At 37.3% G+C, this 27,395-nt stretch overlaps 3 protein-coding genes and 1 long non-coding RNA gene across 5 annotated transcripts; 3 read left to right on the forward strand and 1 right to left on the reverse strand.

The window, feature by feature from the left end:
- The first annotated feature begins 7,526 nt into the window (after positions 1-7,526).
- Positions 7,527-8,411, forward strand: LOC119998566. Its single transcript, XM_038845914.1, has 2 exons — positions 7,527-7,547; positions 7,677-8,411. Exon 2 carries the CDS (start codon positions 7,695-7,697, stop codon positions 8,409-8,411), a length of 717 nt encoding a protein of 238 aa, XP_038701842.1. The 5' UTR covers positions 7,527-7,547; positions 7,677-7,694.
- On the forward strand, positions 8,409-9,180 carry LOC119998424. The gene is made up of 2 exons (XM_038845754.1): positions 8,409-8,762; positions 8,882-9,180. The coding sequence occupies exons 1-2, from the start codon at positions 8,427-8,429 to the stop codon at positions 8,885-8,887; spliced, it is 342 nt and encodes a 113-aa protein (XP_038701682.1). The 5' UTR covers positions 8,409-8,426; the 3' UTR covers positions 8,888-9,180.
- Positions 9,181-11,002: 1,822 nt separating this feature from the next.
- On the reverse strand, positions 11,003-19,744 carry LOC119998425. 2 transcript variants are annotated; one of them, XR_005468244.1, is made up of 2 exons: positions 19,446-19,744; positions 11,003-11,272 (listed from the first exon to the last, which is right to left on the reverse strand). XR_005468244.1 is itself a non-coding variant. In XM_038845755.1 (2 exons), the coding sequence occupies exons 1-2, from the start codon at positions 11,750-11,752 to the stop codon at positions 11,169-11,171; spliced, it is 306 nt and encodes a 101-aa protein (XP_038701683.1). In that variant the 5' UTR covers positions 11,753-11,784; the 3' UTR covers positions 11,003-11,168. The 2 variants fall into 2 exon arrangements, 1 of the variants encoding a protein (XP_038701683.1); XM_038845755.1 differs by lacking the exon at positions 19,446-19,744 and adding an exon at positions 11,551-11,784.
- A 607-nt stretch (positions 19,745-20,351) lies between these two features.
- LOC119999031 lies at positions 20,352-22,333 on the forward strand. The gene is made up of 4 exons (XR_005468334.1): positions 20,352-20,476; positions 20,569-20,732; positions 20,834-20,896; positions 22,110-22,333. It is a non-coding gene; the product is annotated as an uncharacterized LOC119999031 (long non-coding RNA).
- Positions 22,334-27,395: the final 5,062 nt, after the last annotated feature.

Here is a 27,395-nt window from a genome sequence, read left to right on the forward strand (position 1 = left end):
ATCGGCTGTCATGTTACTTGGTTGGATTACTGATAGTTACATATTTATTGTACTTCATATTATGCATCATATTCCTGGATTTCTTATTTTTGGATATCGGTGTTCCCTTTCTACGCCCTACTGAGCTTCTTGGCTCACCCCTCTTCTTATTTCCCTTTCAGGTGAGTTGGATTTAGGTGACGATGGTCAGCGGTGGGACACATGAGCTGATGTGTAGCTTGGAGTTGTTTCTTAGCGAGTTTTATGGATTTTGGGTATTGTATTTGTATATGTTTTATGTATTTACTCAGTTTGATCTCAGGAAGATATGTCTTCTTATTTCCGCTGTTGTTTAGATACTCCGATGGTTTTGGTGGGTGTATGTATGGTATTTTGGAGAGACTGTTGCACAAGAATTACTTTAATCGGATTTGAATTGGATTTATTATGAATTCTTGTAGTTAATTGGAACATTTTAGTTAGGGGTGTTTTTGAAAGATGGGTGTTTTTGAAAGTAAAAGATTGCATAAAAGAAAATTAAAAAAATAAAAAAAAAAAAAAATATTGCAAAAATACCCTCTTGTTTAGAGATTTTTTCTATCTCTCCCCTCTTTCTCTCTCTTAAACGGGTTCAACGGTGATTTTGTGATTCCGGTGACGGTGGTGTTCGTGGTTGGTACCAAAAAAAGCATATTGACGAGACGAGTGTAACCCAACTTGAATCACGTCGAACGGAGCTTCGGTTTGGGAGAAATCTGAGATTGAAGTTCCGGCCACCGTGAACTTCCTTTAGTCGATCCGGCCGATTCCAGCAACGGTTTGTCTTGTTTCAGGTACCTATGAGTTCATCTCATCGAGCTCTTCAATTTGATGTAAGATTTGGCAGGTTTGGGTGGTCGGATCGTCGGCGGTGGTGTTGAGTGGGTTTCGGTTGAGTTGACCGAGTCAGGGCGAGTTGACTCGGTTGACTGGTGTGTTGATCGGTCTGACCCGATTTAACCCATTTCACCCGGTTTTGACCCATTTTACCCTGTTTGACCTGGTTTGACACTAGTTGACCCGGTTTACCACTGTTGACCGTTGACTTTGACCGTTCACCATGGTTGACCGGACATATTTTAACTGTATTTTCGTATATTGTGTTTTTCGATGTGGACGGTGATCTCGGTTGAGATTCGGAGTGCGTTGACTTTCGGAGTTAGGGGTTTATCGGGGACGCGGGTGTGGTATTGTCTTTTCGATTTTCAGGTAGGGGTTTCTATGTCTTTCTCGTGTGATTCTAGAGTTTCGGTTTCACGGACTCTTGTTATATTATGGTTCTGTCGGTTTCCGGGGGTGGAAATACGACCTGTTTGTATGATTTATACGTATTCTCTGTTGATTATCATTGTTGGTATGTTTTTATAAGTGAGGTGATTGGAGGTCGTTGATGTAGACTGTGGGGCCCATATAGAAGCCCAAATATATTGGATTATGATGGATTATACAATAAACTGGGTATGTACCTGTAGACCGTCTGAGGTGAGGTGCATCACAAGGGACACTCTCTGGTGTAGGCTATGCTATCGGGATATCCGATCCTCATCCAGTTTCGGTGTGGACCTGGACTGGGAGACACCCTACGGGGATTAGGTCGGGTCCAGGGGTGGATTATAGATTATGGATTATCGGAGATTGGTGTTTGTGATTACGGCGTTATATTGCCTTATCGGCTGTCATGTCACTTGGTTGGATTGCTGATAGTTACATATTTATTGTACTTCATATTATGCATCATATTCCTGGATTTCTTATTTTTGGATATCGGTGTTCCCTTTCTACGCCCTACTGAGCTTCTTGGCTCACCCCTCTTCTTGTTTCTCTTTCAGGTGAGTTGGATTTAGGTGACGATGGTCAGCGGCGGGACGCATGAGCTGATGTGTAGCTTCAAGTTGTTTCTTTAGCGAGTTTTGAGGATTTTGGGTATTGTATTTGTATATGTGTTACGTATTTACTCAGTTTCATCTCGGGGTCTTCTTATTTCCGCTGTTGTTTAGATACTCCGATGATTTTGGTGGCTGTATGTATAGTATTTTGGAGAGATTGTTTCTTTATATGTTTCAGGAGTTGTTTTCATTTTATATACTTTTTATTAGGTTTATATATTGGATTAAGGCTTGGTTCGGTGGATGGGGTCCCCTGCCAGTCACGTTCTTATGGGAATAGGTACATTTCGGTATACCTTAGGAGAGAGGGGCGTGACACACCCATTCTCCCACCTCCGTGATTCATATTGATTGACAAGACGATGGTCTCGAGGTCGGGGTGGAACAAGCGGATTGTGCCAGTCACCATCTTCCTCTGACGCTCTGTCGTCGGATGATGGTACATCATCACCTCGTGGTGCTGGCTAACGCGGACCCTCATTCTGTTGAACCAGCACGGCTGCCAGCTACCTTGACAACTCCTCGATCTATTGTTGCATCCGAGCAATGTCATCGTGGTGATAGATATCTGCCACAGGTACCTCAGCTCCATATGTCTCCTAGGTGCCATCAGCAAGAACCGCTCCTAAACCTCTGATACCAACTAATGCAATTACAGCGTGATGGTGATATTCAAACCTGTTGATCCGCAAGCGAATACCAGGGTAAACCCACTCAATTTCGTTGATCCAATGGATGCCAAAATCAAGCCCTCAATTCTTGTTGAATTCTAGGAATGCTCAAGAATTGGATAGCAAAACTTGTATATCAAGTCTTATTATTTCATTCAAAAACTGCCTCTACCTTCTGGAGGCTACATGCATAAATACTCGAGCATATGAGGTTTAAACAACCCTTTTGGAAACAAAATAATAATGAGCCAATAATGGCCAACAATAAAGGAATAATAAAATGCTAAATTAACGAAAGAGACGTAATGTAAATATTCTTGATCCCGTGATTCCAATAATAGCCTTGCAGTCTGGTGAATTGAAGGGATAGATGATCCCATTCTTACTTCATGTGCCTGTCATATCTCTCCATGAATGCGTGGGCCATATGGGCTGCATCAGCACACCTGTTCACACACATCATCAACAAGCCAAACACTCATTTCTACAAGGGTCAAAAGCGGTTGATATGTTGTCGAGCGCATAAGAGAGCAAGCACAAGATAATGGAAGGGAGGATTTAAACGCCTGACCTCATGAATGTGTTTTGATCAGATTTACGAGTCTAACGGTATAATGTTTTTGTCCAACAAAAATTAAATTTATTGCAAGAGAAACGCAGAATGTTTCGGGTTTATATTCAACAGTTCATAATTTTCATGTTCAATTTGATTTTTGTTTGAGACAAAAAAAATGTATCGTTGGGCTCGTAAAAAATTCACAGCAGGTCCCAGCCACTCATTATCCTGGTAACCCAGCTGGTTATATTTGACAAGCACAAGCACTAACCAAATTTTGGTCTTATGTACAGGACCCATATTTACTCGATATAGTCATCAACAAAAACAAATTAAGCTCCATCACTCAATTCTAACCACTCTTATCTCTTTATAGATTTTTATAGATAGAGAGACTGTAGATCGCGAGAGTGGCCCTCCTCCATCAAAGTTCAACTGATTAACTCTTCAAAATGAAGATGATCTCAAACTCTAATGTTGTCATAGAGACGATGGTGGTGGTGATAATGATAACAAGCCAATTATTATTGGTTCCGGTGTCGGACGCACTCACGTGCGACCCCACGGCGTTGAGCTCGTGTGCGCCGGCGACAATATTGGGAGCTAAACCGACGAGCACATGCTGCAGCTAGCTGAGGGAGCAAAAGGCATGCATTTGTGCATATTTCAGGAATCCTAGTCTTAGTCCATTTGTTAATTCTCCTAATTCTAGAAAGGTTTCTACCACTTGTGGTGTCCCCTTCGGTAAGGACCCTGACTGTTAGATTACTTATACATGTATCTATATACATATGAGTCATATGACTATATATATGTCTGTGATTGTCATGATCAATTAACATATATAATTTAGTTAATAAGCTCTTCTGATTTGAAGGTAATACTAAATTTCGCTAGCCCGGATTATCGATCGATTGATCGCTTGACATGTTTATGGTAAATCCATATACCCTCATACATATTAATAATATTGTTCACTTTGGATTGTCCGCTTCTCGAGAATAATATAAGTTTATGTTCTCTACCTCTTTACTTATTATTCAAAACAAAGTTGTATAGCGAAATTCAATTCAAGAATTTTTTTTTAATAAACAAGAAATTATTGTTTTCTGTTTCATAATATAAACCAAAAGCTGGAAATAAAATTATGTATGTTCAATAAAATATGTCTGGCATTTTTGTTAGAAATCTCATCCCACTCACACCAACTATATTGTCCGCTTTGAGGTTTCAGTTCCCATAGATACATCATATTAGCCTTACAAGTTTGTTCATCCCAAACCCAGCAAATGGGCTAAGCCCAACTCACCAGAAAGCCCGGGACCTGCTGTAATAAAATTACAACAGGTCCCGCTGTAATACCCTTTATGGGTAATAAAAAGTTTTATTTTTATTTTTAAAAATCATAAATATATAGTATTTTTCATAACGAATCCAATGGTATATTTTTTGTTTGAAACAAAAATCAAATTCATCTTGATCAAAACATCGAATATTTTGAGTTTATATTCGATGGTCTAGAATTGTCGTGTCTTTTTCATATTGAATTTGATTTTTGTTTCGAACAAAAAATATATCATTGTGTTCGTTGCGATAAACACTACATATTTATGATTTTAAAAAATAAAAATATTTAATGCCCAAAAAGAGCATTACAGCGGGACCTGCAGGTCCCGGGCACCCCAACTCACCAAGCTTAGAGCACTTGAAATGGTGTTATTTTGTCTAGGCCAACAAATATGTATGGGGTTTTGTGTTTTGCTGATGTGGTTGTATTAGGTTTTGTGATTTGCTAATGTGGCTGTATTGGGAAATGTGTTTTGCTGGTGGTTGTATTGAAAAATTGTCTTTTGGTGTAGTTTTATTGTGGACAATATGGAGGGAATGGGAATTTGTTGGCCTCCATGTTGGGTGGGAAGGAAAAATGTATAGGAATTTGTATTTTACTGATATGGCTATATTGAGAGATGTGTTTTGTTGAAGTGGTTGTATTGAGATACGTGTTTAGCTTGACTTTTTATGTAATAGAGATGGGACCCAATCTTGATTTTTACTGACCCAGCAAATTGTTCCCATTGCAATTGCTCCTAGGAATTGAGTTAGTGGAGTTGGGGAGGATTTATCCTTATAAAAGATATTATATCCACACATCTTTTTGATGTGGGATTCTAACAACTTTTCATGGGTTAATACCACTTTTGCACACTGAAAGATAGTCATTGTTTCAATTTCACTACACCAGAATAGGTTTTTACTGGCGTTTATTTTTATTCTTTTACGGCGATTGTGATAGCCGTGAAAAGTTTTATCGGGGAATAACCTTTCGTCGGTGAAGGCTTGGTCGGTAAAGGTTTTACCGACGATTCCTCTGATTGCTGGTAAAAACCTTTAGGGTTTACCTTTGGAATCGCCGACATAAGTTAAATCATTTCCCGGCATTTTCAATTGCCACCAAGTGTCAACTCAATTATGCATGTATTCAAGAGTTTTACCGACCATTGCAATTGTCGTTAAGACTTGGACAATTTCTAGCATTTTTTATTGCCAGCAAATGTTAGTTTAGTCTATGTGTGACTATGAGCTTTATCGACTATTGCAATTGTTGTTAAAACTACAACCATTTACCAACATTTGTTTCAGGCAACATTTGCCGTTGAATGTCTAGCGGGACTAATTGCATATAGCTAATATAAGAAACCTTTAACAACCATTTTAATTACCGCTAAAAAATATAGTTATTTTTATATTGTAATTGTTGGAAATTTTTGTAAACATTTATCTATATTACTAAAATCATTAAATTTGAGTCTCATTTGCATGCTATGAAAGGAATCAATTCTATGTAAAATAAAAAATAATTTTATAATAAACAATAATAATTCATGACATCAAGTAATTAACCATACAAAATAACTCTAACATTGAGTAGCCAAATATTATAAAAAAAATTCAAAATAGAATCATCTTCGCAGGTGCTTAGTCTCGTAATAAGTATCTTTCCGAAGCATCCCAAATAGAACACAAAACATTGCAAAGTCTTCACAACTGAAAGTTATCATTTGTAATTTAACCTGAAAATAACACAAAAATATGTGATTACAAAATCATAACCATGCCCACAAATCCAGACCTGCAAAATATGTAATAGCACAAAAATGCATACCTTGAATAAAACCATAACCATGCCCACATATCTAGTACCCTATAAAATATGTAATAGCACAAAAATGCAGACCTTGAATAAAACCATAACCATGCCCAAAGTACCAAAGTCCAGACCCTGCAAACATGGTGCCAAAGCACCACCACACCACTACTACCTCCAAAATTTATAGCACAAACATGAATCCACAAACCATGTTTTTCGTTCTAAAAAACCACCAACACATGAGAACTCTAATAATTGCAAGCATAAATGGTTAAATATAACGCAGAACATCCATGTATTAAGTAAGAAAAATAGTCTTTTCAAGCACTATTAACATCAATAGCAACGTCGTATACTTCTCAATCCTAATAGAGTTAATAATATCTTAAATTCTTCAATAATAAAGGACAATATTTAAGAAAATAGCACCCAAATATATTCTTACCTCATTCTTTATCAATAGGACTGAATGCATCAGGAACCTAATATAAAAGCAATAGATATAATTTTGTCACATATACAGATGCATGTTACGTAAAAACTAATATACCAAGCTCCATAAAAGAACAATTTACCTCTCTATTCGATTTATCAGTCTCTATTCATTTCATCAGCATGTCTTTGTTCCATCAATTTACGGTCCTTATGGGTTTCAATAAATATTTGAGCTCGTGATGGCTCTACCCCATCCTTAGCCTGGTAAGAATCATTCAAAATTTATAGCACTGCGTTTCTTACATAATGCAAAAAAAAATATAGAGTATGATAAATCACTTAATATCTAGGAAGCACTGACTCGGCAGAATCAGTGCTGAGTCCGCGTCCCCTCCGTATTGAGTTCGCCCGCGCGTTGGACTCGCCGAAATGCGGCTTCGACGCGCGTTGACCGCGTCTCCACAGTTGGATCAGCAGCGACTCACCTTCAACGCGGGAGAGACGCGGGACTGACTCGTTTTTCACACCAATTTCACAGTTTCACACAAGAAAAGCCCTAACCTTCATCGTGACTTCTCTGCTATCTGCTTCGACTTCTTTGGTGGTCTGGTGTGGCTTCTCTGCTGTGGGTTGACTACGATTTCTGGTTTCCCATCTCCATCCTCTGCTTCGACGTCTCTGATTGGCGCGACTTCGATTGCGGTTTGGCTTCCCATCTTCGATTTCCTCTTCTCTAGTTCGCTCGACTTCTCTGGTTGGCGCGACTTCTCTGGTTGGATTATCTGCTTCGAATTCGACTTCGGTTTTGCTATCTGCTTCGATTTCGACTTCAGGTATCACTTATCACTTATCACTTATCAGATTAAACATCTTCTCTTATCTAGAATTTTCCCATCCACCCTATTCTTCTCCCCTCTCTGCCGACTATGCATAATTTTTTTTTTTTATATTATGCTTTGCAGTTCTGCCTTTTAATTACAATGAGTTCCAGTGGTAATTCTTCAGCCACAGTAGGGAGTAGTACTAATGATACAGATGCTAATTATCCCTTATGGAAGTATGTGACTGTGTTAGAAAGAATTGGGAAAAAGGGAGGAAATGTGAAGTTTGAATGTAAATATTGCCATAAAAGTTATGTGGGATCTTATTCCCGTGTGTTAGCTCATCTACTTAAGATCAAGGGACAAGGAATAGCTACTTGCAATTTTGTGACTCCTCAAGTTAAATTTGAGATGCAAAAATTTACTGACGAAGCTGAACATTTGAAGAGGTCGAAATCTTCGTCTATCCCACTCCCTCCTACTTCAAATCCACATGGTGGAATTTCACATATGGGTGGAAGTTCACTTATACCGGATGTTCAATTGAAAAAAAGAAAGGGTGTTAATGATTCAGCTGTGGCAAGAGCTTTCAATAACGAAGCTCGAGAACAGTTGAGGGCTGAAATTGCTAGGATGTTCTATTCCTCTGGATTGCCATTTCACTTGGCTAGAAATCCTCACTATATAAATTTCTACACATTTGCATCCACCAACAACATTGCTAGCTTTATTCCACCCAGTTATAATACATTGAGGACTACACTACTTCAGAGGGAGAGGGCAAATATTGAAAGGTTGTTAATGCCAATCAAAGATAGTTGGAATGAAAAAGGTGTAAGTATTGTCTCTGATGGATCAGGGGATCCTCAAAGATGACCACTCATCAATATTATGGCGGTCACAGAGAGTTCTCCAATGTTCTTAAGAGCTGTCAATTGTGAAGGTGAAATTAAAGACAGGTTCTTTATTGCCAATTTGTTGAAAGAGGCAATAATGGAAGTTGGATCGAGAAGTGTGGTTCAAGTTGTTACGGATAATGCACCGATATGCAAGTCTGCAGGGTTGATCATTGAGTCACAATTTCCTCACATCTTTTGGACACCTTGTGTAGTGCACACTTTAAATCTTGCTTTGAAGAATATTTGTGCACCCAAGAATACCGAAGCTAACCAAGTTGCTTATCATGAGTGTCGTTGGATTAGTGAACTTGCAGAGGATGCGGTGCTGGTGAAGAATTTTATTGCCAATCATTCTATGAGATTAGCTTTGTTCAATAGATTTGTGCCTTTAAAATTGCTCTCTGTTGCTAAAACCAGATTTGCTACTGTGATTGTGATGTTGAAAAGGTTTAAGCTTATCAAGCGTGGTCTGAAAGAGTTGGTTATCTCTGATGAATGGGAAGCATATAGAGAAGATGATGTTGGAAAGGCTCAAAATGTGAAGGAAATAATTTTGAATGATCTTTGGTGGGACAAAGTTGAGAGAGTCATTTCTTTCACTAATCCAATATATGAGATGCTTCGGTGTGCTGACACAGACAAGCCTACACTTCATTTGATCTATGATATGTGGGATTCCATGATTGAGGGAGTGAAGGCGTCTATATACCGCTTTGAAGGAAAGGAGCTGACCGAAGAATCAAGCTTTTATTCCATTTTTCATTCCATTCTAATTGGTAGATGGAACAAGAGTAATACTCCATTACATTGCTTGGCACATTCTTTAAATCCAAGGTAAATTTCTTTTTTCTAAGATTACGAATTCCATTATTCAAATGTCTTAGATTATATGTGACTTTTTTCATAAATTTCCATTCTATTTTATAGGTATTATAGTAAGGAATGAATTAATGGTGCTCCAAATCGTGTTCCTCCATATAAGGATCAAGAAATTTCAAATGAGAGGAACAAATGCTTGATGAGGTATTTCCCAAATGATGAAAAAAGGACTAAGGTAACCTTGGAATTTGCTAATTTCTTTGCCTTTATGGGTATTTTGTCATCATGTGATTCTATGAAGAATCGAGCATCACTTGATTGGGTATTTTGTCATCATATGATTCTATGAAGAATCGAGCATCACTTGATCCAAAAGCATGGTGGGTTATATATGGGGCTTCCACTCCTAGTTTACAATCACTAGCGCTGTGGTCAACCCTCATCTTCATCTTGTTCAGAGCGAAATTGGAGCACATATTCCTTCATTCATTCGATGAGAAGGAATAAGAGAGTACCACAACGTGCTGAAGATTTAGTGTTTGTACACACTAATCTTCGTCTTTTATCGAGGAAAAGTCATCAATATATGACAGGGGAGTCTAAGATGTGGGATATTGGCGGAGATTCTTTTGATTCTATGGATCGTGCAGGTATCTTGGAGGTGGCTAACCTCTCTCTTGATGAACCTGAAATGGAAGGAGTTCTTTTTACAGAAAATGTTGATCACGTTGATGAAGAAGAAGTTTCTCAACATTAATCCATAACTACTAGTATATTATGTAATTTTCAAGTGTGAACAATACTCTATAATTGATGTAATAATCGACTTTTATTACATTTGAAGTAGTACAATATGTATGAAGTATTTATATTACATCTTACAATTCTATAATATGTATATAAAAATATATATAAATATTTTTTCTTTGCCAAGTCCCCCCGCGCTCACATGCAAGATTCTTTGAGAATTTGCGAATCCCTACGTCCCCGCACCCGCTTCCCGTGTCCCCGCATCCGAGTCGGTGCTTCCTAGCTTAATATCGATCATGCTATATAAGACATAATAACTATCTTAATGTTTATAATTGTACCTTTGATTTATCTGTTGTCCATATTTGGATCAATCCATTCCATTGGTCTCTCGGTATTCAATCTAGCCTGTTATTGCGCATTGCATCCAGAGTTTTGTACTTTTCTAGAAACTCATCCCTTAGCTCACATTTATAACCCTTCCACTTTCTTCCAAGATATTTGATCACCCATTTTAGACCATGGGGAGGGATTGAAAATTTTCCTTGCACAAGACAAATAAAGCTTAGAAACTAGTAGCCATAAACTAAGGAAAAGAATAAAAAATTTAGAAAAAGAACTGGTCTTGAGTGACTTATTTTAGTAGCCTATGTGTCTTGTATTTCCACAAACACAATCACTCAATATAAAAGAAAAGGAGCTGGTCTTGAGTCTCTTGACTGATATGAAGGTTTTTGGCACACCAGTGGCAATCACGATCAGCAGAGAAGTAGATAAGAAAAAAGTAAAGAGACTCACCAGTGGTTTTTGGCACAATCATACCTCTTCTTCTTTTTTTATTTTTATTTTTATTTTTATGGTTCATGATAGTTCAAGCTTCAAAGTACAGACAAATATACCTACTGGAATAAAGTATTCAAATATTGATTCAACTATACAGGAAAATGAAGCAATATATATATATATAGGGAAAAATTAGAACTACTATGGATTCAAATATTCTTGTAGGAGCAAAATTTTGATTTTACCTTGACAAAATTTAGTAGTTTCTTTTTTTCATGTCTTGGAAAAGCCTCCAATGTTCAACAGTTAGAGGAGACATAATTGGTTCCCTTGCAATAATTCCCAAAAAACTAGCAAGTACACGCCCTTCACGTCCAATAGCTCATCCACGCTTGTTAAAGTCCACAAAGACTCTTTCAGATAAAGGCCGGCTAAAGATGTCAGAAAGTAAAGTAGGACCTCTTTTGTTCATCGATGCTGAGTGTTCTTAAATAATATAAAGCACATCAAATAAGATATATATCAGATGATGACAGAAAGTAATTGGAAATCATGCCAGCAAATATATAAACTACTAGCAAAGCTGGAACAGTAAGTCTTTGTGAAACAGAGCATATCCATTAATTGTTTTTTAGTCCACACTTCATTACCAGTCAAAAGATTTCTTTCTAAAACTACTGCATTATATAAAATAATTGAAAACTCAGAAGCATAGTAATGGAACACAATGCATAGTATCAGAACACAATTGAAATCAACGATACCATTACTATTTGTAGGAGACCCATGGATCATTGTGTCTGTAATTGGCTGACTGCGAGAATCATGTTCAGATTGCATAGGAAGATGATCAGTGTTGTGTTCCATGTGCTCTTTGGATAGGATCTGATGCTCACGTTGAACATCCACATTAGATTGTGGCTGCACCTCAATAGTTGTTTTACGCAAACGTCTACATTGCACCATTGCAATCTACTAGACAGTTTTGAAAATTTTAAAGATACAACTAAGCAATGTTAAATAATATGTTTAATCGTAGTATACATCACTATTAAAACTAAAGAACTAAATCAGATTATAAGAAAGTGCAAACACATTGTCTATTATCATTTGATTTAGTAAAAAAAAATACCGGTGATGAATCACAGAGATCCCTGCACTACTTTGTACAAGGTGTTACCTATAAAATAAATTAAAAAGAAAACAAATTGTAGTAACTATACTTCATTCCAGAGCAAAATCAAAACATATCCAGAACAAAGATAAACATTTCCAGAGCAATTTTGTTAATAAAGCGTCAGAGCACAACAAGCAAAAGGAAAGCCCTAAGCAATCCCAAAACTGCGAATCATAGATAAGCTTCACCAAAATCAGGCAGAACAAACGCTTAATTAGTGTTGGAAAAAAATACACATATACATACATATGTATCATTATGCAGCGGAATACCTGTTGTAGCGCAGATTCACGGATCGAGCTGCTTAGTTCCACGTCGCTTACCGTTGGCACGTTAGTGACTAACACGGATCTATGAACACGTCTGGACTCGGGGATCGCTACCAGAGTCCTCCCACTATTCACACCCTAACTAGCCTTGATCACGTAGGCGGAAGATCGGAGTTTGAGAGAGAGAGTGTTTACGTATATTATTTGGTGTGTGAAATACAAAGGACTAACCCTCTATTTATAGGCTCATAAGGGATAAGAATTGATGTCTTCTAATTTGATTAGAAGTCTATCAAATCTTTCAGGATAATACCATTCAAAAATCAAATACTTAATTTGATTAATATCCAACTAGATATTATCCTTAATTATTAATTAAACAAATTAATTGATAATGTGGACGTTTATCCACATCTCCCACTCGTCCACATAGGACTCTTTCTCAAACGTTGTACAGGCAGTAGGGTGTGCGACCAGACGAAGAAGATTCAACACTCGGTTGAACAGTTACACTAAGTTACCACCTAACTAGTGTAACATATCATATAGATATAGTTCGTCTATGCTCTAGACAGTTTGACCACACCAAACCAAACACTTTCAACACTTTTTGAGAATAATCTCTGAACAGTGCTTGATTTCCACACAGGTACAAATACTCATCCATGATCACTTTGTTGCTAAAACAATTTGTGATCGCCCGGGCTATGGATTTTTACTATAAGGTATGTTATCAAACAATCTTCCTTAATGACTCATATCAATTCGTCATTGTTTTAATATTTTCTAGTTGTGCCTCATTCGACCGTAACAATATTCATGGCCGTGTATGACACAGCTAAGAAAACACTTCAAACTCCAACTACATGATATAGTCTTAAGTCATAAGAGTATAAATAATTTTCAAGGCTCACACAGTGACAGATAAGGTGTTTTTCATGTCACTCCTGAAGTGGTCGACTTAGCACATATAAAAACATATTACATGCTATGATGAAGCTCCCACTTGATGGGATGTCACTAGCTTAAACATCATACGGATTTTTCATAGATGCTACACAATCATCCAACTTAAAATGTCAACTTATACATTTTGTCCGGCTTTCGTAAGGCTTATATGTGGTGATTAATCACACATTCGACTATAGAAATAGTCTCATCTCAGACTTACTGAGGCGACGTATAAATTAAGCAACTTATGCAAAAATAAACCACTCATGTCACTACTTAAGTGACAACTAGGCTTCTTGTCTCTTTCTGCCAACCACGCAGGTGATAGAATTATTCCCCGTGTGAGTAAGGAGATCATAGCCTTGTGACATTAAATTGTGCCTAAATTTATGGTGTAATAAACATAAACATATTATGAATAACACTTCATTTTATTTCATAAAAAAAATGAGAATCCAATAAATACCCTTTACATAACTAGAGTCTTCGTAGACCCATTGTTCTAACATGAAAAGAAAACAAATCTCTAGGTATTGCTTTTGTTAATGGGTCAGCTACCATCTCTTTGGTGGGAATGTGTTTAAGGTTAACCTCTTTCTGGTTGACCATAAGTCGGATATTATGATAACGGATATCAATATGCTTTGTCTTCCCATGATACTTGGGATTCTTTGCATACTCCAAGGCGGCCATGCTATCGGAGAAAATCTCGACAGGCTTTTCAATCTGAGAGGTAGCCTCGAGATGTCGTAAAAAACGCCTTAACCAGACGGCCTCCTGGACTACAGCTGAACATGCAACGTATTCAGCTTCCATTGTTGATAGAGCGATGCAGCTCTGCTTTTTGCTACACCAAGATATTGCTCCTCCACCAAGGATAAACACATATCTAGAAGTGGATTTTCTTTCGTCTCTATCACTGGCCCAATCAGCGTCACTGAATCCAGTTAGTTTTAGGTTTCCTCCACCATAGCAGAGGATTAGATATGTGGTTCCACGAAGGTAACGAAATATTCTTTTCACGGCTTCCCAGTGGGTAAGACCTGGATTACTTTGATATCGGCTCACTAGGCCAACTGCAAAACAGATGTCAGGACGAGTACATAACATAGCGTACATCAGACATCCAACTGCACTGGCATAGGGAACCTTGCTCATCCTATTTCTTTCTTCGTATGTCTTAGGGCATTGATCAAGTGATAAATATCGACCTTTTTCAACAGGGGTATCAACGGGCTTTGATTGATGCATGCGGAACTTCTCCAAAATTTTCTTAATATAATTTTCTTGAGACAAACCAAGAATTCTTTTGGATCTATCCCTCATGATCTTGACGCCAAGCACATAGTTAGCCTCACCCATATCCTTCTTTTCAAAAAACGGAGGATAGCCAATCTTTCATGGTATTAATCATCCCCATATTATTCCCAGCAAGTAAAATGTCATCTACGTACAGAGACATGATCAAAAAATCTTCTCCTGTCCTTTTGACATATACACAATGGTCATCTTCAATCATATCCATGCCTGCCAACAAAATTGCTTCATGGAACTTGAGATACCATTGTCTAGATGATTGTTTGAGACCATATATGAATTTTTTAAGACGGCACACTTTGCCTTCTTGTCCTTCTACCACAAAACCAAAAGGTTGATCCATATAGATCTCCTCATCCAGCTTCCCATTTAAGAAAGCTGTCCTAACATCCATCTGGTGTAGCTCCAAATTTAAATGAGCTACTAGTGCTAGGATCGAGCGAATAGAGACAAATCTCACCACAGGAGAAAAAGTCTCTTCGTAGTCTATACCCTCCATTTGGGTATAGCCTTTCGCTACAAGTCGGGCTTTATGCTTGTCAATTGAGCCATCGGCCTTCCTTTTTACTTTTAAGACCCACTTATTGCCAATGGCCTTTCGGCCTGGTGGAAGGTCAACCAAGTCCCAAACTTGGTTCTTTGCCATTGACTCCATCTCATCGTTCATGGCAGCTAACCAATCATTGCAAGCAGGTGATTGAAGTGCTTCTTTGTTTGAAGCTGGCTCATCTACATCTAACATAGAGCATAACAACGCATGTCCTTCAACTCCAAAATGTCGACGAGGAATGTTTCCACGTTGACTCTTCCGCAAGGAGTTTTCATCACTCCCACTATCTATGGCGATTGTCTGAGAAGGACGTTCTAATTCCCTCTCCTCGCCAGAGATAGTAGAAGATTCCTCAGACTGTAACTCATACAATTCTAATTCTTTACGGATATCACCAATGCTTGGGAATTTATTGTCTAAAAATTCCACATCTCTGGATTCTGTCTCTGTCATACCCCCATCAGGATGTTCACCATACATCACATACCCTTTTGAGTGTTCAGGATATCTGATGAACACCTTTTTGTTAGCCTTTGGGCCAAGCTTCCCATACTTATGGGAGGTAGAGTAAACATATCCTGCTGAGCCCCATGGGCGCAGATGATCTAACTCTGGTTTCCTTTTATTCCAGAGTTCATAGGGAGTAGTAGGCACAGACTTACTTGGAACACGATTAAGTATGTATGCTGCCGTAAGCAGTGCATCGCCCCAAAAACTTATTGGGAGATTGGCTTGAGCCATCATTGACCTAGTCATGTCCAACAAAGTCCTGTTTCGACGTTCCGCTACACCATTTTGTTGCAGTGTCCCAGGAATTGTAAGTTGCCTACTAATTCCTTTAGTTTCACATAGAAGTTTAAAGGAATCGGACAGATATTCACGTCCCCTATCAGTTCGGAGAGTTTTCAAATTTCTCTCTTGTTGAGTTTCGACTACCGCAACAAAGCGTTTGAAGCATTCTAATGCTTCATGTCGATGGGTAAGCAGGTACACATACCCGAATCATGAATAATCATCTATAAATGTTATGAAGTACGACGCTCCATGTCGGGCTTTAACATTCATAGGCCCACAGATGTCTGAGTGGACTAACTTCAATGGATGAGAGGCCCTAAGAGCCTTACCAAAAGGCTTTCTTGATGCCTTTCCCATTAGACAATTCTCACACATAGGGAGATTGACTTTTTCAAGCGAGCCCAATAGGCCCGCTTTGGCTAATCTAGCCATTCTTTCTTGACCAATATGGCCAAGTCTAGCATGCCATAACATACCATCTATTTTAGGGAAAGTAACAAGTGTAGAAGAAGAAGAAGCGGCATTATAATAATCCAAATTTAACTTAAAGAAACCATTGACAAGTTGTCCATTAAAGAACAATTTATTATCATAAAACATGTCAACAACATTGTTCTCAAAATGAAAAGAATAACCTAAAGGCAATAAAGCTAGCACAGAGCAAAGGTTACACCAAAAGGTTGGACAATACAGAACATCATGTAGGATTAAATTGCGACCCCCTAACAATCTAAGTTGATAGGAACCGCATCCCAAAATCTCCACTTGTCCATTATTTCCCAGATAGACATACTGAGTTCCAGTTGGGATTCGGTGAAAATCCACAAAGCCCTGTCTGTCACGAACTATGTGTTTGTTCGCTCCTGTATCCAAAATCCAATCAGGAATGGAGTTAGCAACTAATGCATAAGAACAAACATTGACAGAAATCAATTGAGGAACTACCTTCTTAGGCTCAGAACAGTTTCTGGCCAGGTGTCCCTTTTGCCCACAGTTGTAGCACTTCATCTTAGCTACATTCTTCTTGGGCTTTGGCTTCTCAATCTTCTTGCCTTTAGGCCCGTGACCTTTCCATTGCTTCTTTTTCCCTCCTCCTTTTCCCTTATACCCATTTCTGGGTTTGTTGGGAGCGTTGGCCACTAAGGCCACTTTCTTGGTAGTAGCTTTGCAATCAGCTTCTAGCTCAAGGTGACGGGAAATATCATCGAAGGTCTTGATATTCTCTGAGTGAGTCATCAATTGCTTCATGTGGGCCCACTCAGGGTCTGGCAAGGAACGGATCACGGCCAACACCTGTTGCTCATCACTGAGCTCAACACCAGCATTCCTCAAATCCTTAATCATGCCCTTCATTGCACGAAGATGCTCGGGCATTGTGTGATTTGGGAGCAATGTATACTCATTGAATTTGAGGTTCAAGGCACGAAGTCTAGTGGCATTGGTTTGCCCAAACTTTATTTTGAGCTCATTCCACATGGCCTGAGCCGTAGTGCAATCCTCAAAATCACCAATTAGGTCATTTTGCATAGCACTAAGCATTGTGAACCGTGCACAACGATCCTTTTTGACCCAATTGTCATAGGCTTCCTTATCACGGCGGTGCTGGACAGTGTTACCTTCTTCGGGTGGCACCATGGCCATCTCCAAGGTCTCGAGCACTTCTTGCTCGTTGAGAAGATACTGAATCTTCCTCCTCCACACATCATAATTTTCAGATCCAGTTAACTTTTCTCCTTTATTAAGGTCAACAATAACATTTTTCGAGGCCATTACTACAAAAGTAAACGAAGGTTGGATTTTAATAAGGCACAATTTATCAACTTCAAATATAAAAATCAAATAATTTTCCTAAAAATGCGAGATCGAAAAATCATTATGCTCAAGTCATCACCCACAATCAAAGGAAAAATCATTTAACCTTCATATTTCATCAATCAATAATCAAAGAACGAATCTTTATGATCCATCATATTAACAATATAATATGTAAGCAATATTGCACATAAATTTATTATTATAAGCACTAAACTTATAATAGATATATTATGAGGATTATTACACACATAGCACAAATAAAAACTTTGTGAGCTTTCTAAGTTAGGGACTAACAAATTTAGCAACCAGATTATTCCCAGGAAAGAGGGGGCCTTCCGTTTAATACGGCGCACAATTAAGTAACCTCTTTCCTTGACAGAATTTTTCTAGACATTGCTAATAACGTTTTGTCACTAACAAAGATTGCCCAAATAATAAATGCATAACATATATGTAGATCATAATTCAACGAATGAATTTAATCACAATTAAAATCCTAATTATAATCCAACAAATGAATTATTAATCACGCAATAAAAAAAATATGATTTATAATCACAAACACCAAGCACACAATTAATAAAATCATGTGAGTCATCAATTAATTTAAGATATCACAAAAATATCAAAAAAAAATAAAAATAAACATGGATCAACGGGAAAACACATTTGTAATATAAGTTTACTTAAAACATGGATTTAAGTCCAAAAAACATATTTTTAGGATTTCTTATAAAGACATAATCTTTATTCTAGCCCAAATAAACTTTAAAGTCCAAATTAGGACTAAGCCCATTTTTCATATATATATATATATAATACATATATAGCCCATTAGTCTTTGTTCCCTCCTCTCTAAGGACCAAGCAACCATGGGCCTTCGCCCAAGCCACATGGCCCAACTCCCAACTTGGAATGGGTGGGTGAGTAAATAAATTGCAACCATAGGCCTGGCCGCACAGAGCAATGATTACCTCCCGCTCTTAGCAGTGGAAGGATAACGGGCTTGGTGCATCATGGGCTCATCATAACAGCACTGGATCTATTGAGAGCTAAACCAACACTTTTCGTTTTTATAATAAAAAAAAACTCGATTTACACAAAATCATAAGATTAAAATCAATTTAATCAATTGATGATTAAAACCTATAAATACGGGAACTGAATGAACAGGCTCCGATACCAATGTTGGAAAAAAATACACATATACATACATATGTATCATTACGCAGCGGAATACCTGTTGTAGCGCAGATTCACGGATCGAGCTGCTTAGTTCCACGTCGCTTACCGTTGGCACGTTAGTGACTAACACGGATCTATGAACACGTCTGGACTCGGGGATCGCTACCAGAGTCCTCCCACTATTCACACCCTAACTAGCCTTGATCACGTAGGCGGAAGATCGGAGTTTGAGAGAGAGAGCGTTTACGTATATTATTTGGTGTGTGAAATACAAAGGACTAACCCTCTATTTATAGGCTCATAAGGGATAAGAATTGATGTCTTCTAATTTGATTAGAAGTCTATCAAATCTTTCAGGATAATACCATTCAAAAATCAAATACTTAATTTGATTAATATCCAACTAGATATTATCCTTAATTATTAATTAAACAAATTAATTGATAATGTGGACGTTTATCCACAATTTGAAACTCAGATCGAAAATTAATTAGGATTCAACACCCGAATCTAAGCAAGTCGAGCTTGCACAACACCGATCTAGAAAAGGATAAATCAAACTAAAAACTCAAATAACAAAATTGTTGTTGCATGTCTTACCAGAGCTTGCTCAACACCAATCGGATAAAAGAAAACGATGGGCCCTTTGTTGCCTTCGTCACCGCGATCTACAGACGATGTGTGAAGCCAAAGATCTCAAAGCGGGCAGCAAACGACGCCGACAAGACAACGACGTCTGTTTCTTCACCTTCGTCGCCGCAGATGCCTGACGGAGGTGTAAAGTGGAACTATTTTCATGATAGGTAGGTTTGACAAAGGATGACGAGAACCCATTTTGACACACGAGAAATTTGTTTGGGAAATTAGGTTTTGGAAGGAGGTGAAGTTTGTTTAGAAAATTTGTTTTGGAAGCCAAATAAAAAGAGGGAACGAAATATTTAGCGCGCCACTTAGAAAATGAAACAGCATCCTAAACGGTCTGACATGGGTCAAGATAAAGTATCTCAAAATGACACATTATAATGTTATAACGGCGAATGACATAAATGCCGGTAAATAATTGTTGGTAAAAGGTGATTCTGGTGTAGTGTTTGCACATTCTTATTTGAAATGTTTTAATTTAGTCTCTCAAAAATAAAAATGTTTCAAATTGATCATTCAGACAGGTTTTCTCAGTTTGTGGCATTAGAATTGTCTATGTTGTGGGTTGACTACCCAATTCTTGATTCCACGTGTTGTAATATCACGTATTTTTGGGACCCGTTAAAACGGACAAGTGTCCATAGTAGTATTATAATATGCATTGAACCATGTATTCTAAAGGTTTTACTTTTGAAATTCTTTGGAAAAAAAATAAATAAATAAATAAAGAGTTTATATTGTGTGAAAAATAAAATATACAAATATATATGTGGACATGGGAAATTTAGGGATTTGATTTTAAATAGAATGGTAAAAAGGTCAATTCCAACTTAACCCTACTTGTCCATTCTCTTCTTATTCTTCCTTATAACTCCCGAAACCCATTCTCTTCTTACTTCCGAAAAATCACTCTCTTCTTAGTCTCCCTTTTAACTCTAGAAAAACCCACTAAATTGGACTACAAAGAGCAGCCCCTGTTTTACTTGTTGGTAAGCACCTTCCTCTTATTTTTTTTTCCATGTTTTCCTCTATATTTGCTGCTCCATAGCTGGCTCAATCAGCTCCTTCGTGTCCACTACAGATTTGCCAATTAAGAAGAGAATTTTGTGTGAAGTTTGGCTAATTCAAGCCACTAGGTTCGGGCACTTTGTAACCAGTTTTTATCTTCCATTCAAACTACCAAAAATGACTTGAAATAGCCTTTAATTGCTTAGGCAAGAGTCGATCACTCTTCGGCAACTTAAGGTAAAAACTTATATATGAGTGTTAAGTTAAATAAAAATAGGGGTTTTATTAAATTGATACTAGGCTTGATAAATTAAGTCATATTATGTTAATTTTCATAGGATTGGTTCATTGGATAATACTTGACGCGTGTTGCTTAAGCTTGTGAAGTGTGTCTACAAGAGGTAGGGAAACTTCTACCCGCCTTGATAATTCCTTCTATGCCTTGTATTAATTGTAGGGAAACTACCACCCTCTTTAATAATTCTTTGTATATCTTGAATTTAATCCTTGTAGGGAAAACTTCTACGCTCTTTAATAATTTCTTTTATGCCTTGTATTGAATCATTGTAGGAACCTCCTAAATTCTTCAATTCCTTGTTCCTACAATTGTTTGATTGTTGTCCATGGATAATTGTTGGCCTCTATTATTCTTTGTCTTCCTCCATGGACATGTTGTTGTGGCCTAAGCCATTGTTGTGGGCTTAGACCGTCTTGCATCCATCATGTTTGACTATAATTTTTTTTGTAACAAAGATATTGCATAAATATTTTTATTCATATCAAATACTTTTAATGCATTAAAGAGGAAAATTGTCAATTTATTTAAACCCAATATTTTACATATTTTACACCCTTGTGGAGTTAAATGGATGAGGAGTTCGGGAGTGACGTCAGGGCTTCGACCTGGACATTGTGCGACTCCTAGGAGGATCCCGAGTTTATTGGACCGCAAGATTGGATTTTAGAAAATTGTATTGTAAACTGTTTTGGGTACAACTTAGTTGTATTGTTGTTGTTAAAGTCAATTCTTGTAATGATATAAAAAATTATATCATTGGTAAATGTTTTGAACTGTATTGTAATGTGGCATATATTGAGCCAAGTTTTGTGGACAATTGTTGGTTGTGTTGTTCTTGTATCACATTGTTCGGTGTGGGGTGTACAACCCACTACCGGTTTAGGTGTCCGGATATCCTTGTTGTTTGGGAGTACACTTTCCTTAAATGGATCCTCCCTTGTGTGTGATTGTGACCTTACGTGTACTTATATATACTTGGTCAACGAGTGCTTCGGCATTCGGTGTGCCTCAATTGTTCCACATGTTGTTTTAAATATATACAATATTTTAAATGTATATGTATGTTGTAAATTATATTCATTGATGCATATTGGATATTGTATCTTGTAACCATTTATCCATATTCATTGTTGTTATGTGCCATGTTTATACTCTCTTGGCACTTTGAGCGCTATCAATCTTTATAGGGCCCGAATCTAGTACGGTTCCTTCTGGTATTGTATTTCTATACCTCGTTGTTTATCGTTCTATTTTTATTTCCCTACTGGGCCTTTCGCTCATGCCTTCTTTTCTTTCTTTTCCTTTTTCCCCCTCAGGTCAGGAAAATGTTCATGATCGGCTGCCGAAGGCGTGACAGTGTGGTGTAGCCCGTGTTTACTAGATGTCTATTTCCTTACCTTTAGTTAGGATTGTTAAACATTTTAAATTGTTGCACTTTATGTATGACTCAGTCACCTTTGACTTGAGCTATTGTTTTGTTTCCGCTGTGATATTGACCACTGAGGTCTAGCATTCTGATTAAGTGAATTGTTTTGTTGCATCTGTTTGATGTGGACCATTGAGGTCTTAATTACTATAGTAGTATTGAATTATGTTTCTGGAGGCTTAATGCCATTGGAGTCCTCTTTAGGACCATTGTTGTTGTTGTGCAAGTTGGCGTCATTATTCTATAATGTTGCTCCATGTCTGTCTAATTTGTATGTGTATTTTTCATATCTCACGACCCCACCCAAAACAGGGTGTGACACGTGGACATAACCAATTTTTTTAAGAACAAAAAATAAACCTATGGAAAACCTCCCCCTTCCTAAACCGAACAGATTCATGAAGGAAATCGTTACCCTCGAGAGAAAGATTGTGTGCTCTGCATAGATTCATGCAGGAATGGTGTCCAATCTCGGCCAATCGCCACCCGCAACAAGGGTGTAGTGGTCCCCCAATTTCGTCTCTAAACCCTAACCACTACAGCACTGTTGCCACCACCTCTAAGCCTGATTCGTAGTTTGTGAACGATCGTTCACGTCGGTGTTTGATGGGGTGGTGGATTTGGTGCCAATCAAACCCAAGCAATGGTGGATCCAGGAAATGGAATAAGGGGGCATGGGGTTCTTGATTCCTAAATCAAAAATAATTAAAAAATAACATAACAATGCCAACAAAAAGTAGACAGAAAATCATGTATTATAACGATAATGGACTTACAGATTACAAATGACCTCGTCAAGTTTTCATCTTTTGAAAATTTTTCATAATCGTTTCATTATCAATTCCATCAAAAATTTCTCTCTCAATAAAGACAACAAAGCTATCACTCAACCATTCATCACTTATTCGATTGCGCAATTTAGTCTTGATAATGTTCATTGTCAAAAATTCACGCTCGACAGTGCAGTAGCAACTGCAAGATCAATGCCAATGTTAGAAGCATGTTTACCAAAGGATACACTTTATTTCTTCCTGTTTTCGACCATTTTACTAACAAGCTCACCAATTCCATTCAAGTTAGCAAAATCATTGCTAATGCACATATCAACAATATAAGTATCTAGTTGATCACTAAACTTTCACTTGTTAAATTCAAAAAAGTCTCTCGGATAATATTCAACTAGCCAAATTAGACTTTCCTTATCAAAATGAGAGAATGAATTAGACGCATTCAAGCAAGCCACACAGGAGCAATTCAGTATTAGAATCAGAAAATCGAGCATTCAATTCTCCTAGTTGCATGTCCAACATAGTGTAAAAAGTCTCAACCCAATAATGATGTAGGTTTTTCATTTCTTCTTCATAACGTCTTCTTCGCCCTCGAGTTACATATACAACATCCATATAAGGAACATCAACTCCATGTTTTATACAAAAAAAGACATATCTTCAAGTAAAGAATTCCACCCACTCTATCTCAAAACTTGAAACTGATACTTTGATATTTTCACCAAATTCCTTGATCTTTTCTTTGTAGAGCTTGTGATAACTCATTTGTGATTGCTAATATTTTTCTCATCAAAAAGAGATTGAAAACAAATTCAAATGATAAAGTTCTCTCTGCTATACATTGTGCTTCTGTTCGATGACTTGCATTTAAAGCGTCATTTTCAATGATTTCAAGGACATCAATCACTTCACCAAACATATTACACAAACCGAGTAAAGTAATATAATGAGAGCTCCAATGTGTATCACCATAATGTTTGAGGCTAGTTTCTTGATTTAAACCTTGTCCACTTGAAATCTCCCCAATCTCGAGGGCCATGGTAATTGTCTCAACTTGTTTTTCTCTAATCATAGACCGTCGTTTACATGATGAGCCAACCACATTCAGCACCCTAGCAATGAAATCAAATAGTGAAGAAATATGATCATGCTTCCTTGCCACTTCTATTAATGCTAGATGCAATTGGTGAACAAAGCAATGGATATAATATGCACAAGGGTTCTCATTCATTATCAATGTTTTTAATTCATTAAATTGACCACGCATATTACTGGCTCCGTCATAACATTGACCTCGCAATCTAGAAATTCTTAGTCCATATCTACAATAGAAGTCATCAATAGTTGCTTAAGTGTCATGGCATTAGTATCAGTAACATGTTCAACCCCTAAGAAGAGCTCACGCTCCATCACATGTCCATTCCCATTTACATATCTTATCACCACAACCATTTGGTCTTTCATTGCTATGTCACGGGCTTCATCAACCATAAGACAAAAATGTGCATCACCCAGATCACTGACAATTATTTTGATAGTTTCCATTGCACACGCACTTATAACATCCTTTTGAATATCTGGAACTATCAGCTTTTGTTTATGTGGAGCGTTCTCTAAATTTACTGCCTTGACCTCCGTATTAATTCTACCAAAAGCCTTCACAAGTTGGAGAAAATTTCCTGGGCTATCATCTTAACTTTCACTTTCATCATGACCATGGAATGCTAGTCCTTGTAATGAAAGATATTGAGCAACCTCGATTGTAGTATTCGAACACAATCTATATTCAGCTTAAGTTTTATCTCATTGTCTACAAACCAAATTCTCAATATGTTGCTTTTGATTCATAAAAGCTTGACATTTTCCCCAAGCCTTGTTATGAGCATTTTGGGACCCCCCACATGAACATATAGTTTTTCACTTCTCTTCTAATTTGAAAGTCCTTCACTAACAAAATGATCGCCACTTGCTTGATGCCAAATACCTTGTTTGAAAAGATAGCAACATAAATAATATGCAACATCTTTAGATACTTTGTACTCCAACCAAGTAGCAAATTCGGTAAACAACATTAAATCTTCTTTGTTGTGTCCCAAATGTTTCTAGTGGGAAATCGTGGTTATGAGATTGACAAGGACCCCTTTATAAATATGCTCTAGGGATTTCATCTTGTACATTAATATGATAATCTAACATTCGAGGTCGTTGTTCTAGATCTAAAGGGAGATCAATCAAGTTGATTTCTAGGTGCTTTTGCTTGGAAGAATGATCACCACCTTATGGGGGCTCTCCTCAAGTCAATTATGCTCAAGAATTATCAACTAAAAATTATCAATTATTTATCATATATTCTTCAATCTTCATGTTTCAAAAATCAGACGATTCAGACCACATAAAGCATCAAAAATCAGACAATACAAAAGCCAAAAAATAAAAATAAAAGAGGAGAAAAACACCTCCTTTTGGTGGGATGCCGGACGAATGCACAAATGCAATCCTTTGATAGTTTAACTAATACAAGTGAATTATCTATGGATTAAACAAAACAAATCACTAATAAATCAAAATTTTCATAATACAAGACACTCCCACACACATGTGACAGGCCACGGCCGCACAAGTGCACAACACAGTCTTTGAACAACCAATGAATCTCAAAATTAAAAAAAAAATTAAACAACCAAACAAATAGGTAAAGAATAAATAAGATGAATGGCTGAATCATTTGATTCATATGAGACAGAGAACTGAAGCCGCCACAAATCATGATTCAATTTCTGCATAATGGCTTTGAATTCGACTATTAACATAACGGGAAATTTTATCTACATATCACAAAAATACTATCTTTACACCACTTTTTGAACATGATAAGTTTACACCAAAAAGTTATAAGTCTATAAAAAAAAATTATAGCAAAAAGATGACTATACCCTTGATTTGTAAAATATTAAAAATTTTATTGTTAAGTTTACACACATATTGTCTCTCTAAACCATAATTCAATCCCACCCTCTCTTGCCAATCTGCACATTGCCCAGACAATTACTCAGACCGATTATACATTCCAGATTCGTATCTCTCTTAAAATGACTTCTGAAATCTATGTAAACCCATCGATTTGTATGAAAAAAGAAGAAGAGCATTCTGATGAAAATTTAGTGGGGATGGAGAACTCCGATATGTGATGTGTGTAGAATCAATCACATTGTGCTCTAGCTTTTTTGTAATGGATTGCATTAACCATGATTCTTGCTCAATTCCAGAATCCCTTGATTGCCATTTTTTTCCTTTCAGTTTGTCGTGGGACAATTTTTTTTCTCGTGCTTTCAAAATTACCATTCCCTTTTTCTTCTTCTTTTTTCAATTATTTATTTTAAATTATTAGTTTAAGGGTTAATATATCATTGTATATAAGGATACTTACGTAAACTATAAAAAAATTTAAAAGTGATTTAAAGATAGTAGATTAGTGGTGTGTAGATAAAATTTCCTAAACATAATGATAAGATACCCTCTTCTCTATTGAACAAACGGACTCAATAGGAAGAACCTTACGGAATGGAGAAACCCTAAAACAGAAATTGAGGAATTTTTTTTCTAGATCTAAATAAACAAAGGCAAACAAAGTTACATATACTATATCGCAAACCATCCTTAGAAACTACACAAATAGATAACCAAAACAAAGCCCAAGACCAGGCCCAAACCTAGTTAGAGCCCAATGGGCTTCCTAACATTCCCTGGTCCTTGGAAGAACAATCTTGTCCCCAAGATTGTGTGTGGGGAAATAGGTCAAACACCCTTGAAGCCTCTTCCCAGGTCGCATCCTCCATTGGAAGTCCTACCCACTGAACCAAAAGTTCCAGTTTATCCCTTCCTCTGTGTTTAACGCACCTTTGCGCCAGAAAACTCGAAGGTTGGAGTTGAAGCTCTCCTTCTTCATCAAACTTCGGAAGCTCTTTCACGTGAATAACTTTCTTGCCAATAACCTTTTTGAGATAGGAGACATGAAATACTAGATGCACCTGGGATCCCTCAGGTAGTTTAAGTTTATACGCCACCATTCCGATTTTCTTTACAACTTCATAGGGCCCATAATACATGGGAGACAATTTCATGTTAACCCGCCTTTGCACAGTTTGCTGTCTATATGGTTGCAACTTCAGAAAAACCCAATCTCCTACTTCGAAACTCCGTTTTGAGCGATGTTTATCTGCAAGTTGTTTCATCCTATTCCGGGACTCTGTCAAATTCAACTTCAACCGTCGCAGTAGTTGATCTCTTCTCTTCAGTTCACTAGCCACAACCTCTACTTTAGCTATCCCATGTTCATAAGCTAACAAAGTAGGAGGAGGTTTGCCATATATAACTTCATATGGAGTCAT

The sequence above is a fragment of the Tripterygium wilfordii genome, chromosome 5 (genome assembly GCF_013401445.1).
Source record: "Tripterygium wilfordii isolate XIE 37 chromosome 5, ASM1340144v1, whole genome shotgun sequence".
Classification (NCBI taxonomy): Eukaryota; Viridiplantae; Streptophyta; class Magnoliopsida; order Celastrales; family Celastraceae; genus Tripterygium; species Tripterygium wilfordii.